Below are 15,967 nucleotides of genomic sequence, written 5' to 3'. Positions count from 1 at the left end.
AGAGAGGGAGAGAGAGAGGGAGGGAGGTGACGAATCTGTAGTTCGACAAACTGCAGCCTTGTTAATATTAAGAGCTCTGTGGTGGTGGGGGAAGTGTGTGTGTGTGTGTTGAGGAAAACAGGAGATGATATGAACAACCTCTCCAAATGGGGGTTGAGGGGGCAACTTTACCAGCTGTCTTCTGAATTCCAACACCACCCCGTATGTGTTACCCACATACACACACACACACACACATACACACACACACACACACACACACACACACACACACACACACGCATGGACGCTTGCACATCATACACACAATCAGCCCCCAAAGCAAAAAGTGCCACTGCTGACTGTTCACCCCCTTACAAGCTGTTCTGTATAGCGACATGGGACAAGCTGAAGATAAGGAGAACAGTGAGACACTAACCTTTACCTTCAGGGGATCCTGTGTATCTTTGTGTTTGTGTGTGTGTGTGTGTGTGTGTGTTTTAACTATGCCACCGCCAGCCAGCTCGCAGGTAAAGCTAGTGACTCTAATGACAAATGTCTTTGAAGAACAAAGGATGGCTGAGAGCGAGAGACAAAGAGAGTGAGTGTGTGTAAAGAGGGAATACACAGATCTCCCACAGAGAGGAGATACAGTACAACAAGCAAAGCTTTATCTTGTTTGAAAGGTTGGGCGCTGTATGGCAAGGGCCAATTACGATTTTGTGTGTTTATGAAGCAGCTGGGGTCCACCATTCAAAGTTTTGACAATTTTAGCACCACAAAAGGAGGTTTTTGCATTTCAAGGCTTTTAAATGTCATAATGATTTCTAGGGGGAAAGTCACAAGCACCAAAACACCAACGACAACAACAACAGGGAGAAAAAAAGGAAATGCAAAGTTGAAAAAAAGCATGCAGGAAACTGGACAAATGCCAAACATTAAATTTCCCTCTTCAAAATATTAAGCTATTTGCTTCATTTTAACACAACAAACCAAGGAAAGATACGATGGAAAATATCTGTTTCTTTGTTAGGCTGTGCTGTTTATATATCTGGCCAAGTACGTGAGCTGGAAGCACAATAGATGATGGATTACCCTTCAAATTTTCTTTTTTGTGATCAAATTTTTATTATTATACAATCAGCAATCCAGCAGTGAATAAAAGTCACAAAACAAGACACTATATTTATAAGGACTAGTCAGTAAAGTGTAACAATAATATAACAGACCCACAAAAAGCACACATATGAAGTCACTCTAAGTCACTATAATAAATGCAAATGAGTATATATGCCCAGATTAGACATACATAAACATGTATATGTATACATACACCTAAACACAGCTTATCCACAACCTACCCTAACAAAAAAAAAGTTAAGATATACTCATACATAAAGTGATAACCAATAATGTAAATGGTACTGACATAAGCAGCTTGCTTCAACCCTTATAAATTGAGCAAGTATTATAACACTGAAAGATGTCTACAACAATTAGTAAAGGAAACTGATTATAGAGCCCAAACAGGGTACAATGAATTAAGAAAACAGAAAAATGACCAGGGGGAGGAATTCATGAATAAAATTAAATTAAAAAATAAATAAATAAATAACTAAGAAAAAAGGAAGGAGGGAGGGAGAGACGGAGGGAGAGATGGAGGGAGGGATCTCCTTTTTAAATTTTCTTTTGGAAGCGCCTGGTCGGTCTCTTATTTACAGTTCTGGTCTGCTGCCTACTCATTGCTTTAGATCTTACTGGAGACACCAAAGACCACGGAGGCCTCTTATTGGATTATGAAGTAAACGGATATTCTACTGTTGTTCTATTCGGGAACAATTTATGTAGATCAGCCAAAGCAGATGGCTCTTAGATGTCAGACTAACAAATGGCTAACTTTCAATTAACTTTATCGCTCCCTCCTCGCAACATACGGTCTTTTTGTTGAGGAAGACATTTGTGGGATAATTTTGACTAAACGTCTGGCTTATTTAACGATGGATTGTGTCTCAACAGTGTTGAGCAGAATGCAGAGAATGCCAACTGTTGAGATGCTGTGTATCAAATGGCTTTATCACTTCCCGTAGCCTTGATGTAATTTATTTTTGGCAAACATGAACGGTAAATCTGTGCTGAAAGTTCCTCTAATTCACACTGCACCATCATCACTTAAAGTTTGTTTGGTTCCTGCTTCTGTGAAAAAGGATCTTTTTGCTCTCTGAGGCGAAATTACACACCACCACACTAAATGCATTATAGCCCCTCCTGTGGTGTAAATATCTTTGATACATCTGTTAGTCCAGAAGGTGAATGTGAAGCACATCTGGGAATTAACACTGGTGTAGGCGTCATGATTTTGATTCATTACACAAGTTAGGGTCGTTGTAGGAATGATTATATTAGAGGGACAGCTCAGGTTGGATAGTTTGGAGACAAAGCAAGAGACGAGAGATTGAGATGGTTTGGACCTCTGCTGAGGAGAGATGCTTGTTATATTGGGAGAAGGATGCTGAAGATGGAGCTGCAAGGCAAAAGAAAAAGAGGAAGGCCAAAGAGGGGGTTTATGGATATGGTGAGGGAAGACATGCAGGTGGTTGCTGTGACTGAGGGAGATGCAGAGGACAGGAAGAGATGGAAGAAGAAGACACTAGTTAGGATCTTATGAAGGCACATTTTAGTCAACAAACTTGTTACACCCCTTACTGTAAATCTGTGTGGTTGTGACTCTATAAATGTACAGAAACATGCTTCAACAGACTACCTTTAAACATTTCTCAGCCTGACAATAATTGACATTTACTGTACATATATTGAGGGGTGATTTAGAGACTCAAGGACAGTTTTCTGTCAGGATGGTGTTGTGTTGTGTCCTTCCAAACGGCTAATTAGCAGGTAATTGGCGTCTTTTCATTATCAATGACCAGACGGTCATTACACTTGTGCAGACACTATTGACCGAATCGAAGGATCTTAGTGGTCAAAACATTGCTCGAGAGACTTGGAGGACACATGGGAAGATGTGAGATTTGTCTGAGTGGCTGCACAACCCAACATTTGTTAGGAAAGGGGGGAGACACCTGTGTTCTAACCTGATATGACTCAGACGGGGGGGGGCGGGCTCTCAGCATGTGAGGCAGAGAGAGATGCCTCTGGTGAGTAATATGGCAGGGCTGATATATTAATCCTATGAACACGTGTTCTAACATCCATGCGAATACATACAAGTTAGAATAAATGAACACAGGCAGGATAAACAGGTGTACTAAACAGTTTGGCAGTCACAGATGTTCACATCAATTTTCTACGTTTCATCTGGGGGACCAATAGGAGGACATTTAAGAGGCCCTGTGGTAAACAAATATGTGGCGAACAGCTCATGAGAGGAAATGATATGTTCTGTTGTTGGATGGGCCTGTCTTTGAATTTAATTTGCACTTATCTCTTTGGATTATGGCGCAGAATAATTAATGTTCTCATGCAAACTGCCATGAACAAAGAAATGAAGTCATTATAACATCTGGTCTTCAAGGCAGGTGGTGATCTTAAAATTAGGAAGCTGGTGTGGTATCAAATGATGGACAACAGCTTGAAGGGAGAGTAAACACGTATGCGCACGTAGACCTAAACACACCCACATTCACTAGACAAACACACACACGCACACTCGCGTGTCAAACCAGGGCACCTCCGCCCTTCCTTTGCCCACCCCCCTGTCACGGCGCAACCACTCTGCTAAACCGCGATAAAATTGATGCGCAACACTCAAATTAAAACGGGGCTACAATTATGACACCCTCATGCCGCGCTCTTAATTAGTACATCTCCATTTTAATTAATAAAGCCTGTCAGCCTGACAGATATCAATAATTCAAACCAGACAGGTCAATGGAGCTTCAAAATTGATGGCCATAATTAGAAATAATGTGGGGACGGGGTACTTCTGCAGGGCTGGGTTAGTTTTTTAATAGGTTACACTTGAGAAGCATGACGCCTCCCCGTTGTGTCACCATGCCTTTGCCCCAAACCAAAACTTTGCCTGGGTCAGCATAGTAATATTAACACTAAATTATGGAAGGAGCCATATAATTATTCAACTTGAAAGCCCTAGACTGTACATTTTGTGCTCAAGTTGTTGTGTGTGTGTGTTTATTGAAATAGCACAAAAGATAAAACAAACAAGAACTGAATTCCCAATTATCACTGGCCATAAAGTCAAAAAAACAAACATACAGTTCAAGATTAAAGATTGAGATTAAATGTTCTTTCTTTCTCCGCAGACGGAGACGCCAATTTGTCGTAAAATTGTAGATGTTCAACTTTCTGAGCATTTAAGGACTTTTCATCTATGCTGGCGTTTTAAATTGGGACTGAGAGTTCGTTCTTGACCTTGTAAACAGCAGCTGACAAAACAATTTCTACACATTTAGTCCATTTAGTTGCTGTTCTGGAACTTTTGCCAAGTGTTTTGTATACATGAAGCCTCACAATTAAAGACTTGTCTAACCACTGCTTATGGGAAACTGACTTAATACAGTTAATTTGTCGACTGACTTCAATATAACAATACAAAAAACTTATTGTATGTGAATAAAAACAATGTCCAAGCAATATTACACTTACAATTCTCTCAACACATAAATTACTAAACAACATAGTCATGTTCTAATATTTCCAGGCAAGGATGCAACCTGTAGGACTTTATTGTATTTGTAAATTAAAATCATTTGAATTCATGTTATTCATTGCTTGAGGTGTATGACATGTTCAATGTGCAACCTGTGTGGTTATAGACAGAACCTTTACACAATTAAATTACACTGTCTCATCATTTCAGGAGCTGACTTTAACACAGTCTGCTAATTTAAGTGCCCAGTTGAGCTAAAAGTCTCACTTCATACTAAAGAAAATAGACGTTCAGTGAAAGTACAACTAATTTCTCCTCATTAGCGCATGTGTTTGGACACTATGTGTGACATTTGACAGTGCCGTCAATTAGTACCACCTCGTATATACCGTGGATGGCCGTAATGCGCGTCCGTCGATAGAATCAATTAGAGCTTCTTTCCTTCGTGCAGCACTTTGTGCCATCAGTCCATTAAAGCGAGGGACTATGGATTAGTCTGAAACAACAGAGGGCCAACAGAGCCCACTGTCACATAAACATTGGCTTTGAGACCCTGCACTATGCATTATAGATAGCAGGTGAGGAATGATTGAACACAAAACTACCTTACAGATACAACAACGGCGATGTAGGACAAATTAGCATATTAGTGACATTTTCTGTGAGGCTCTTGATTGATTCATCTGATGATTCATGACATCAGTGTTGTCAGAACGGCACATTTAGTCACGCTCCCTTGACAGCCATAAAGAGTGTTCAAACTCCTAAGAAGCTGCGTTGTGTTTATTTACAACATCAATAACAGCAAATAGATTTTTGCTGATGGCTTCAAAATGAATGTTACACATGATGAGTCAATTCCTAAATGTGTTATTTAGATACACTGTAGACATTGTGGATTTCATTTTAACTGCATGCAGTGAACCTTGGGTGTAAAATATGTTACAGATATGGGTTATGACAATTGCTCTATTCTCAATAACTGATGTTGTAATTGGCGAGCCATATGTACGCCAATGAACTTGCAAGCAGCTCTGAAGTCCTTTGCTGTTAAAGTGAATGTAAATCCTGGACTGAGATCACAACAGCCCGCACATTGTCTGCACATGCTTGCCACGGTCCAGCGCTTTGGCAAAAGATCGCAGTGAATTCAGGCCGACCGTCTACTAATCCACAGTTAACCATTCCCTCACTCACACTCCCTGATATTCAGCACGCTTAATTAAAGAGCTCATTTGCATATAAATTTAAACTCACAATTCCACTCCTGCGGCATCACAGGTGGTCGTTTTCTCAGGAGTCAGAACCTGTCGAGTGAGCCAGCCTAGACCACCTCGATGCAGCTCTTGCTCATGTGTTACAGATATCGACAAAGAGTGAGGGCTTTGCCTTTGATTAGTCTGTGTGCAATAAATCTAAAGCTGAGTTAACAGCAGGGTGGGGCGGCTCCATGAATACTCGACAATTGTATCTGAGATTAAAGATTCAGTACGATCAACTCATGTGGTTTTCAAGCGTCAAACAAAGCAAGTTCCAGTGAATCCTGTATAACTACTTTCTACAAGACACCTGTCACTAGCTCATGCTCGTAGAGATGGAAAGAGCCAATAAACATTGATATGACATTTAAGTAATCCATGTAGACCGTGGTTTAATAAGACACGCTCCCTCAAGAAAGATTTTCATCCTAGAAAATCACGATGACTATTTACAGAACACAAGGTGCTTTTGTCTCAGCTGGTTTTACATCTCCTGTACATTTTTTCTTTTCCGGCACAGAGCAGATCTCATTTTGTCTTATTATACTGAGGCACTAAAGATGGAAAGTGGGAGGTAAGAGGAGGGATCTGATTATACAACCCCGCACATTAATGTGTAAGTCTCATTAAAATGAGATCATATCACTCTAAATTTAGCATGTTTTCACAGGCTGCTTGATACTCCAAGAATTGATTTTAAGATTTTGCAGATCCCTTTTAAGACATGAAAGCACCTGGTACGAAGCTTCGATCATAGACCTTTTAACCCCATACGAGCCCGACTAAGGACCTTTGGTCAGTCCCTTCTGAGTGTTATAAAGCCAAGATTAAAAAAACCATCAGGCTTTTTCCATTAGGACTCCTAGACAATGAAACAACCGTCTCTGAGCTCATTCTGGCTAAATCTCTACTTTTATTTAAATCCCTTCTTAAAACCTGCTCTAAGACGCATATTTACTGATCTTGTTTTCACTTAAACCACTATTTACTACTTAAATAAACTTTATTACTAGAGGTCGACCAATAATGGATATAATAATGATAGTTTGAAGCAGGAAAAAGCTGATAGCTGATATCAACCCTCCTCCCGCAAAGACATTCAACACTGTCAGAAATGAACAATCTTTGACTTCATTAGAAACTGGATAACTGTTGAACTGAACATCTAAGTTAAAGTAATAAATACCTAAAACCTGCTCATCCTCCCAAAGTCAGGGCGAAGCTTTATCGTATCCATACTCTTGTCGGCCCAGAATTAGAATTTATTTATATTTGAAATACAACTTTACTGTTTCTAAAGCAGCAACAGTAACATTTACAACAGCAAAGTCACTATATAAACTCAATAGTATCTCACTGGAAACAAAGCTAGAGTGTCAATAAAATAATATTTAATCATTATTATTATTATATCATTATTTATAATATTTCTGACATCAAAACACTGTGAAGTTTAGAAAGAATGAAGAACACAGACATCATTCAGTATCAGTCATTCATCCTGTCCTCTGTTCTCCTCCCTCTGCTGCTGATGTGACTCACTGCTGCAAGTAGCCTTCCGCTGGTAGAGAGGAGGGGGGCTGGTTTGGGAGGAGAGGCTGGTTTGTCTCAGCCTGTAGCTACGTTTACATGAATTTGCCAGATTTTAAGATTCGTGGCAAAGATAAACAGTTAAACTACATACAGACAGCTTTAGTTTTAGCTTGTTTGTAACAATTCGCTTAACAAGCGGCACTGTAGTTATGTAAAACATACCAGGAGACTGCAGACAAAGCAGGTGGAAATACTGCTTTTTTATATGCTCCCGCTTGTTGAACAGGTGGTTTGATAAAGTATTTATTGGCTTTTTACTCACAAAGGTTTTACTGCACTTACAGTAACAAGTGTAGTTGTCATCAACTTGAGTAATCTTCAAGTTATCTTCACTTCACCTGGTTCACTTTACTGTGTCCACCACACCGTCTCTCTGCTCTGCTGTTCACCCCGTGAGTGCATGTGTGTGTGTGTCGAATACAGAGAGCAGAGGAGACTCCCACCGATTCAGATAGTTTGTAAAATGTCCTGTTTGCCCTGCTGTATAATAATTAAGAAAGGTTCTAGTGTTCAGCTTGCACACAATGCAACCAAAGGCAGCACTTCCATTTGTCTGCAAACCATTTGTTTGCCATTTTGAGTATATGAAAGCCCCAAAATAAATTTCCTAAAGAAAACACTGCCACCGCTAAAGTTGTCATTATGACAAATCCCATAAACTTAGGAATTTTGGGAGCCACATTGTGGCTCAAAAGCAGGACTACACATGTTGAGCAATGTCCTCTTTTCTATAAATACAAGCAAATTTCTTTTAATATTTTTAGCTGTGTGTGTAGTAAAGCCAATCTGATACAGTTTAACGGATTATTTAGTTCAACATACTTTGTTTGGTCAAGTAAATTGTCGCGGTAAAAAACCTCAGTATTCGATCAGATAATAGTATGTGAAGTCTGAAAGAGTTAGAGAATGAATACGAGGGAAAGAGAAAGAGAGAGAGAGAGATCACGAGAGCTGTCTTTTCAGATAGCAATTGCGCGGTCTCTAAACTAAACTGGCATCCAAACCAGGAAAACTGTTGTCTTTGGCAAACACCAAGCATCTCTCTCACTCTCTCCCTCTGGAGAACGCGCACTGCTCTCATGAACACGCCCCGTCCTCCCCTCCTTTCTCTTATTTCGAAACTCAAACGCCCTCCTTCACCACAAACACAAACACATTGTGCAAAAGGAGTAGCAGCTGTAACAGTGTTTCAAAAAGGTAAGAAATGACAATAAAGACAAATAAAACCATGAGCTGAGAGAAAACGAGCAGATTATAAAGCTGTGCCCCGTTATCAAAAGACAAATGATAATTTGACAGTCCCTATGGGCCTCTTTTTGCACAGGATGGGGAGTCTTTGGCCCTGTTCCATGTCTGAGTTGGCTGATGCATCAGGCTCTGAGTGTGGAACACATGGTTGGCTCGGCACAGTGAACTGCCTGATCTGCAAACACACTGATCAAATGATCAACAATAACAAACAGTTTTGTTTTGGCATTGAAGTGGGTCTTGAAGTCAGTCCCACCCACCCCTATCAGCTTCCTCGCTTTAATTTACAGCTAAATGGAATGGATATCAGTTACCATAAATCAAAATTAAATGTGGTCATTATGTTGAGCTTCGACATAAAAAAAGAAAAAAATTACAACATCATAGAGGACCAGTGAGGGGTCCAGTTATTTTCAGAAACGTGAGTATGCTTGGTTCATGCTAGAAAGGGAGGACTGACTGCTGGCGGTCTGCAGAGGAGAGGATTTGAACCCTCAGATCTGTTGTTTTTGGGGTTTTCAATAATAAGCAGAGCACTCTCTTGATTTCTCCTTCAACTAAGGTTATACTTCACTTCCCCTGCTAGCAATTAGTCTCCAGAATGCTATTTGTCAAAAGCCAAGCCATTCGTTTCCACTGGTCTGCCCCCGCCAGCTCTTGTTACAATTGACTGTTTCCTGCATAGAGAAAACATAAGCCCTTGGAGCAAGGAGCAGGCCCAACAGCTGGCTAAGACCACAGCCTGACAACGTGTAGAGATGTCTGAGCATTCAGCAAAGAGAAAATCAGACGACAAATATAGCGTAAACAAATAAGAAATCTGCCACAGCGAGCGATTTCTGCCACTGTATCTCAAGACACAGCACATTTTTCAAAAACATTCCATGAAGGAACCTGTTTGTTGGGACATTTGGGAGTTGGGGCGGTACAGAAAATAGGTCAATCATGGAATGACACCTATTGATTTTTGGCACAAGATCTGACGAACTACGGGTGAGGTAAATGTGCTGTAAACAAATACGATGAGGGAAGCTACTCAATAAAGTAATAAGAGCTGGACCTGGCTGACAGAACCATGAAATGTAGCTACACAAAACCCCCCGAGGTCTAACATCTATATGGCACACTGTCATTTTTCCTCTATTTTCCCAATGATTGCAGACGAGGCGTTTGGGGTACTTCAGTGACTCCCAGTGAGGTAGGAAACCTATTGTATCTGGGTTACAAGGGACCTGGAGAGCCATCAAACAGCCAGACATTTTCTTGGTAAATCACCAGCACGGAGTGAACTTTTGAGAGTGCAATTAACAACCTCAAGGTCAGACTTCTCTGGAGAGTTAGCTCTGAAAAAAATCCTCAGGCATTCACTCTCTCTCTCTCTCTCTCTCTCTTTTGCTGTTATCTTCACAGCTACATACTCAAACACGTGCTCTCTCTCCATCTCCTTTACCCTCTTGTCCTCCTCTCCACACACACACACACACACATTTCATTCACTCTTTTTCCTCGTTACTCCTTCATCCCCTTCCCACCATCCCTCCAAGACGTCCCCCATCCCTCTCCCTCCTTGTCTCCATTACAGATAAACGTTACTTTGTCGTCTGTGGCGACACCGTTTCTTCCCCAGTGCAGGACCAGGGCTGGAAATCAGTCGCAGGTGTACAGAGGATGAGAGCCGTGGATCTTAATCTTAAGGCAATAATGGCGCCGTGCACTGAAGAGGTCACTGTAGGGATATTGGAGAGAAGAGCTCAGGCTCATACTTGCTCCTAAGATGTGGCATGAATGAACTTTCCATGTTCTTGATTGTTCGAGCACACTTTAAAAATTGAGCTGAAATTGATTTTTTTGAAGTCTGGTTTTGCAGCTGGTTTGATTTAGCACTTGACAATTACAATAGATCTTTGGATTTTGAGTGCCCGCTTTGAAGTGCTATACACAAAATAATTAGACACTAGAAATTGGACTTTTCATTGACGCATTTAAAAGCATATGACTTTAAGAAAGGATGAACTGGCTGAACCTTAACTATAAGGATACTTTAAGGCAAAAATATGCAAGAGAATTAAGTATGCAGTATGATACCTCTACATAAACTTGAAAACACTCCAATTTCTAATCTTAGTCAAGGCCAAGGGTGCCCTCCCTACAGTTGGCCTTCACATACCTACAGTTACTTTTTCCCCCCCTTTTGTACCTGGCAGGAGATGACTAAATTCCTCAGACAGAGAGAGAGAATGAAAAAGATCAAGCTCAGATTGTGTCAACAAAGCACACTATAGAAACACGTAATAAAAACTCTAAATACACTGGTAGTTTGTCAGCTGGCGTGCCATATCATCGTACTATATGTGCAAAAAGGCTTAAGATGTACCTGTTTTCTCATCATTGCTGCACACAACCTGATATAGCTACTTCTTACTGTAGATATAGGATAACTGTGCAAAAGTAAATGTAACTTTTGTCTTTGGTTGTTTCTATTTATGAGAGGGCTAGTGCTGACAATTCTCAAACTAATGATGCTTCAAAGATGCCTGGGCTAAATAAAAACATAGCATACTTTGGCACATTCCCATTGGAATTTTGGGCAGGGAGACAACATGGCTGTGTAATTAAAGTTTTCAGAGTGTGTGTCTAAACTTATGACTGAAAAGATGTGAAGCTCTTTAAAAAAAGATCACAGTTTCACCCGAGCAGTACTTCAGGATTATTGCACATTGAAGGTAAAGTCTGATTGATCAGACATGTCTTGGCTTTCTTGTTGTCAGATGGTCTCATTAGGAGGATAAACAGGAACTTGGCTTATAAAGTGATCGTCCCTGAGCTGAGGCAACAAGCCGAACTTGTGCAAGGGCAGTGAGATAATCAATAAGCCATTCCGCAATAACCATATAAATATCAATATTATTGCAATCCCTAAGCAAGAAGGTAATTATAGTGGGACAGGTGTAAAACTTCTGTCTAATCCATGTGATAGATTAAATTTTAAAAAAAGATTTTTTCATCTTAATGTGCAACAAGAGGGAACCAAATCAATGATTCACCAGCAAATTACTATTAAATTTAAAGCAGGGCTCAGGATGCGGTGATAAAGCTGCTTAAACGGGCAAATTTTACTGTACTTTCCAGCAAGTTGCCATCGATTGGACTCCTCCAGCAGCAAGAGGACAAGTAATGGGATGTTCGATAACAGCACTGTGCTTTACAAGGGATTAGCGTTTCACACTTAATAGTGAAAGAGTGTTGTTTCTTTATTAGATGGCACTTAAATGCTGTGCACTGCTGCCTATTAATGTTTAATTGCCCTATTGTGATCCTGCTTTAGTGGTGGATTATGCTGACCATCTAAAAATATGTATGTGTGTGTGTGTGTGTTTTGAATCGTTGAATGGAGTGAGCGAACAGCTCGTGCATCATAACATACAGTAATAAATGTTTTCATTTGAATGGTACTGTGCATTCCATACTGCACAATCAGATGGATTATGTATCTCACTTTAGAAAACAGGATAGCTGTTCTCCCACACAAATTTCAAGCATGTTTGTTTTTATGTCTGTCTTGGCTAAAAGGCTACAGCATGTCTAAATCCATAGTGTCATAGCTATGGAGTGGAATATACATGCAAGAGGGTAACGGATGAGATTTACTGTTAGTAAACACTCAAGTCCTTGAGTCCAAGTTGCACTACTTCTACAATTTGGGAACAACCAGAGGCATGTCATTTAAATAACCATAACCATAATTGCTTCAGCAAGTTCAGGAAAAAACATGGGGTTCTTCCAAAACTTACATTTTGCACAGAACCCTTCAATATTTAGGACGGTTACAATATTGGACAAACAAAATTTTGGCATCATATCAAGTATACATTCATTTCAACAAACAGACAGATCTGATGTGCAGTCTAACATGTATGATGGCATATGATAAATTATACATATGTAATGGAATAAAAGTGGACTCCTGTCAAGTTACATTGGGTAGCCAATATGGCTTCAAGGATTACATGAAAAAAATGGGATGTCAGCCCATATAAACTCTGTCCTATTTATGAGATGACATATCTATGTCATAAACCTTCAATGAACTTTTCATGTATGAACCCAAGCCAAACTCCCTCTAGGATGGAAATCAGACTCTCACTGTCAATGACACACACAGGCATGCACACAAAGTCTAACCTGGCGTGTGGGACATCAATGCTGGAGGAGACCACCTTCCGTTTCTGCTCTAGCAGGGACACTGATCGGGTGTCGGGGTCCCGGCCAGAACGCTTGCCATCCACCACCCGCTGCTCCTCCACTGCCTCCGGGCTGAGGGAGCCGCCTTCTATCTTCTGGCCTTCTGGAGCTCCATTACTGGAGCTCTGCTGAAGAGGGAGGCATAGAGGAATAAGTTAACAAAGCGGATGTAGGAATGGACCATGAACGTTGATACAAAATTATGCAGAGAACTGAAACAAAACTCTTTCGTAAAGGATTTAATTTCTGCTGCACATAAAAAGACTCATAGTAAGAAATACTGTCCATTTCCATTACATTACATAAGTGCATACATGGAAATAATGACAACATATATATAGTTTTTCAACACAGCAACAGATAGAAAAGTCTGGTGTCTGGGCTCTTGATTTGGCTATCGAAAGCTTGTTACTTAAATTGAATATTTTCATGTTTACATTTTAAATGAAGGAGTACATGGACCAATATGGCTTAAGAACGTTTTCCAACCTCTTGGGCTTAAAAAAGCTTTTCCAAAACACATTGTGAACTCAAAAATGCACAGTGGTAAGTTACAAAACAAGGCTGTTTTTCTTAGTTCATGAAGATATTTTGGTGATATGAGGTCTTTCAGTTCCAATTAAACTGCCTTGTAACGAACAAAAATAGATGCAACAAGTTTTCTTGATGCTGGCTCTTAAGAATTTGTTAAAAATGCATAAGTTCAAATACTCTCCAAACTGTTTGACACAGTTTTACTTAGGACATGATTAAACCTTATTGGTTAAATCATCTGCGCACTACTTTGAGTAAATTATAAACCCATTGCTCAGGATTTTTAGTGTATTTCTGAAAGGAAAATTCTGACATCTACAATTTTTGAAGATCATAAACATTTAGGAACCTAAAATTTTCTGTTGACCTCATCACATTATTCAGAACACCTTTTTGCCAAAAGGCTCAGATGTTACCTGCCACAAGATCGTTGCTAGCAGAAAAAACGTTCACTCCTAGATGTACATGGTGCATGTTGCCACTTGAGATGTTGTTACTTGAAAAGTTTCAGTGCAAGTAAGTTGTTGCGTATAGCTTATTATTCCAGCACAGGCTGTCAGGGAATATGTTTAGCTGGTTCCACTGCAACTATACACCAATTGTGCTTTTAGTAGTTATCTATGTGATGTTGGTGATTTTCCATTGGCCATTGAGTCAGCCTCCCGCCAATAGCCAATGTTTCCAGCCAAACACCCAACCTAATAATTAATCATGAACACAGAATTGTAAAATGGCTGCTTTACATTTAACAACACAGCGTTAACTGTATTACAAAAATGTAGATTTGAAAACAACTTCCTGCTTGTTCACGGTTCATAAACTTATCAACTCAGACATTACAATTGCTACACTATGATTGAGAATTGTAACTGTTGTTGCAACACATCAATCAAAATGAATCATTGGTGTTTGAATATAAGCTCCAGGACTTGATGGAGTCTTCAGAAATTATGTTTTTGACACTGTGTTTATGACAGCAACAATAAAATGGAAAAAAGTTCCAAGTAAAGTTGTTTAATTGGGGGAACCAGAGCTGATGGGTCTCTTTGTTTGAGTGTTTCAGCCCTTTAATGTAAACTGCTCTCAAGACAGCCCATCCACACACACACACACACACTGAAAACCACATGCAATAGCACACATATATAAAAACATACACATACTCCATACAGTAAGTCTGTACAAAACAAGATACAAGACATATTCCTGTACCACACACATTTATCATCAACTACTCATTGACACACAGGCGATCACTAAAGAAAAGCATTTCTGCTATAACAATGCTCAGAAAACGCCTACCTGTAGCAATGGAGAAAAAAAAAGCAGCCCAACATCATCTCTTCTCTTACACAACAGCACAAATAGCATGCATCTGCACATGAATACCTGCATGCACCTACGCACACACCAACACACACGTACATCTTTGTAGGTAAGGTAACTAAAGCCATCAAGCTCTTAGAAACACACCGAGGAAAAAGCCAGATCATAACCGAAGTGACACACTTCGCTGCTCATGCCAACAGAGCGTTGAGGAGTATGACATGCAGGCCAGAGTATGTGTGATCTAGATCGGTGGTTTACAACTTGTGGGCCGTTTTAAGTGGGTCGTAGGTGTGTGGGTAAAAAAAAAAAAAGTTGAGGGAAAAAACTCAAACTATTACCACAACTAACGCCTTATGATGAAGGGTTCAAGTGCTACTGAATATTCTTCATAGTACAATGCTGTTCAATAGGCTTGGGCGGTATCACGGTATTACCGTATATCAGGGTATTTAGAAATCCCAAAGGTAGGATTGTCAAAAATACAGCCTACGAGTAAGCCTGGAGTACACATGGAGTTCACGAGGAGCATTTGAAGACAGCATGTAATCCCCCCTCCGACCACAATGTGGATTAAAATGGCAGAGTGGCGCTGTCCATATTTCCGCTCGTGGACTCTGCAGGAAGTGAAGACTGCAAAAGCAGTGATTCAAAGTTTATAAATTTGCCGAAACTTTAGCCAAAATATGAGATATTTGCGTCTTGTTATGTTTGAGGTGAATGAAACTTTTCTTTGCTGGCCTTCAGCAAGTTTGTTCCCGACATTTATTGAACTGTTTCTCCGCTGTGGTACTGGTGTTAATTGTTTTATATCTGAATTTTTGCCTTGTACATCCACCTAAGCGCTCATATTCATAACATATTTTCTGTGCAGGTGGAGGTTTGCGGGTCGGAACAGGTTTGGGTGGTTGATTGATGCATATTTTTGCAGTGCGGGCGGTGCGGATTGGCTCTCAAGACGGGCGGGTGGTCGGGTCGCGCAGCACCACTAGACAATGTCATACATGCTACAACAACTTCTATCACCAACAGCTCAGCTTTATGGTTTTTTTTTTGTTTGTTTGTTTTCCTATACCGTATAATTTAGATTCCTGAAACTTGATGAGCATCACCATTTAACTTGTTTAAAAAGCATATATACCTGTAATTAAAGATATGTCTG

General features: G+C 40.1%; 1 protein-coding gene across 2 annotated transcripts in view; it reads right to left on the bottom strand.

Annotated features, from left to right (window-relative positions):
• Positions 1 to 15,967, bottom strand: part of znf704 (zinc finger protein 704) — a 53,119-nt gene that overhangs the window by 33,074 nt on the left and 4,078 nt on the right. Inside the window, exon 2 of one of the 2 annotated variants that reach the window (XM_067613009.1) lies at positions 12,886 to 13,070. In XM_067613009.1, the coding sequence (XP_067469110.1) occupies positions 12,886 to 13,070 (185 nt within the window). Of the gene's footprint in view, positions 1 to 12,885; positions 13,074 to 15,967 lie in introns of both variants that reach the window. The other variant, XM_067613008.1, reaches the window with a different exon arrangement.

This window comes from Thunnus thynnus, chromosome 15, assembly GCF_963924715.1.
Source record: "Thunnus thynnus chromosome 15, fThuThy2.1, whole genome shotgun sequence".
Lineage (NCBI taxonomy): Eukaryota > Metazoa > Chordata > Actinopteri > Scombriformes > Scombridae > Thunnus > Thunnus thynnus.
Note: the sequence above shows the minus strand (reverse complement) of the source record. Positions and strands in the feature narration are given on the sequence as shown.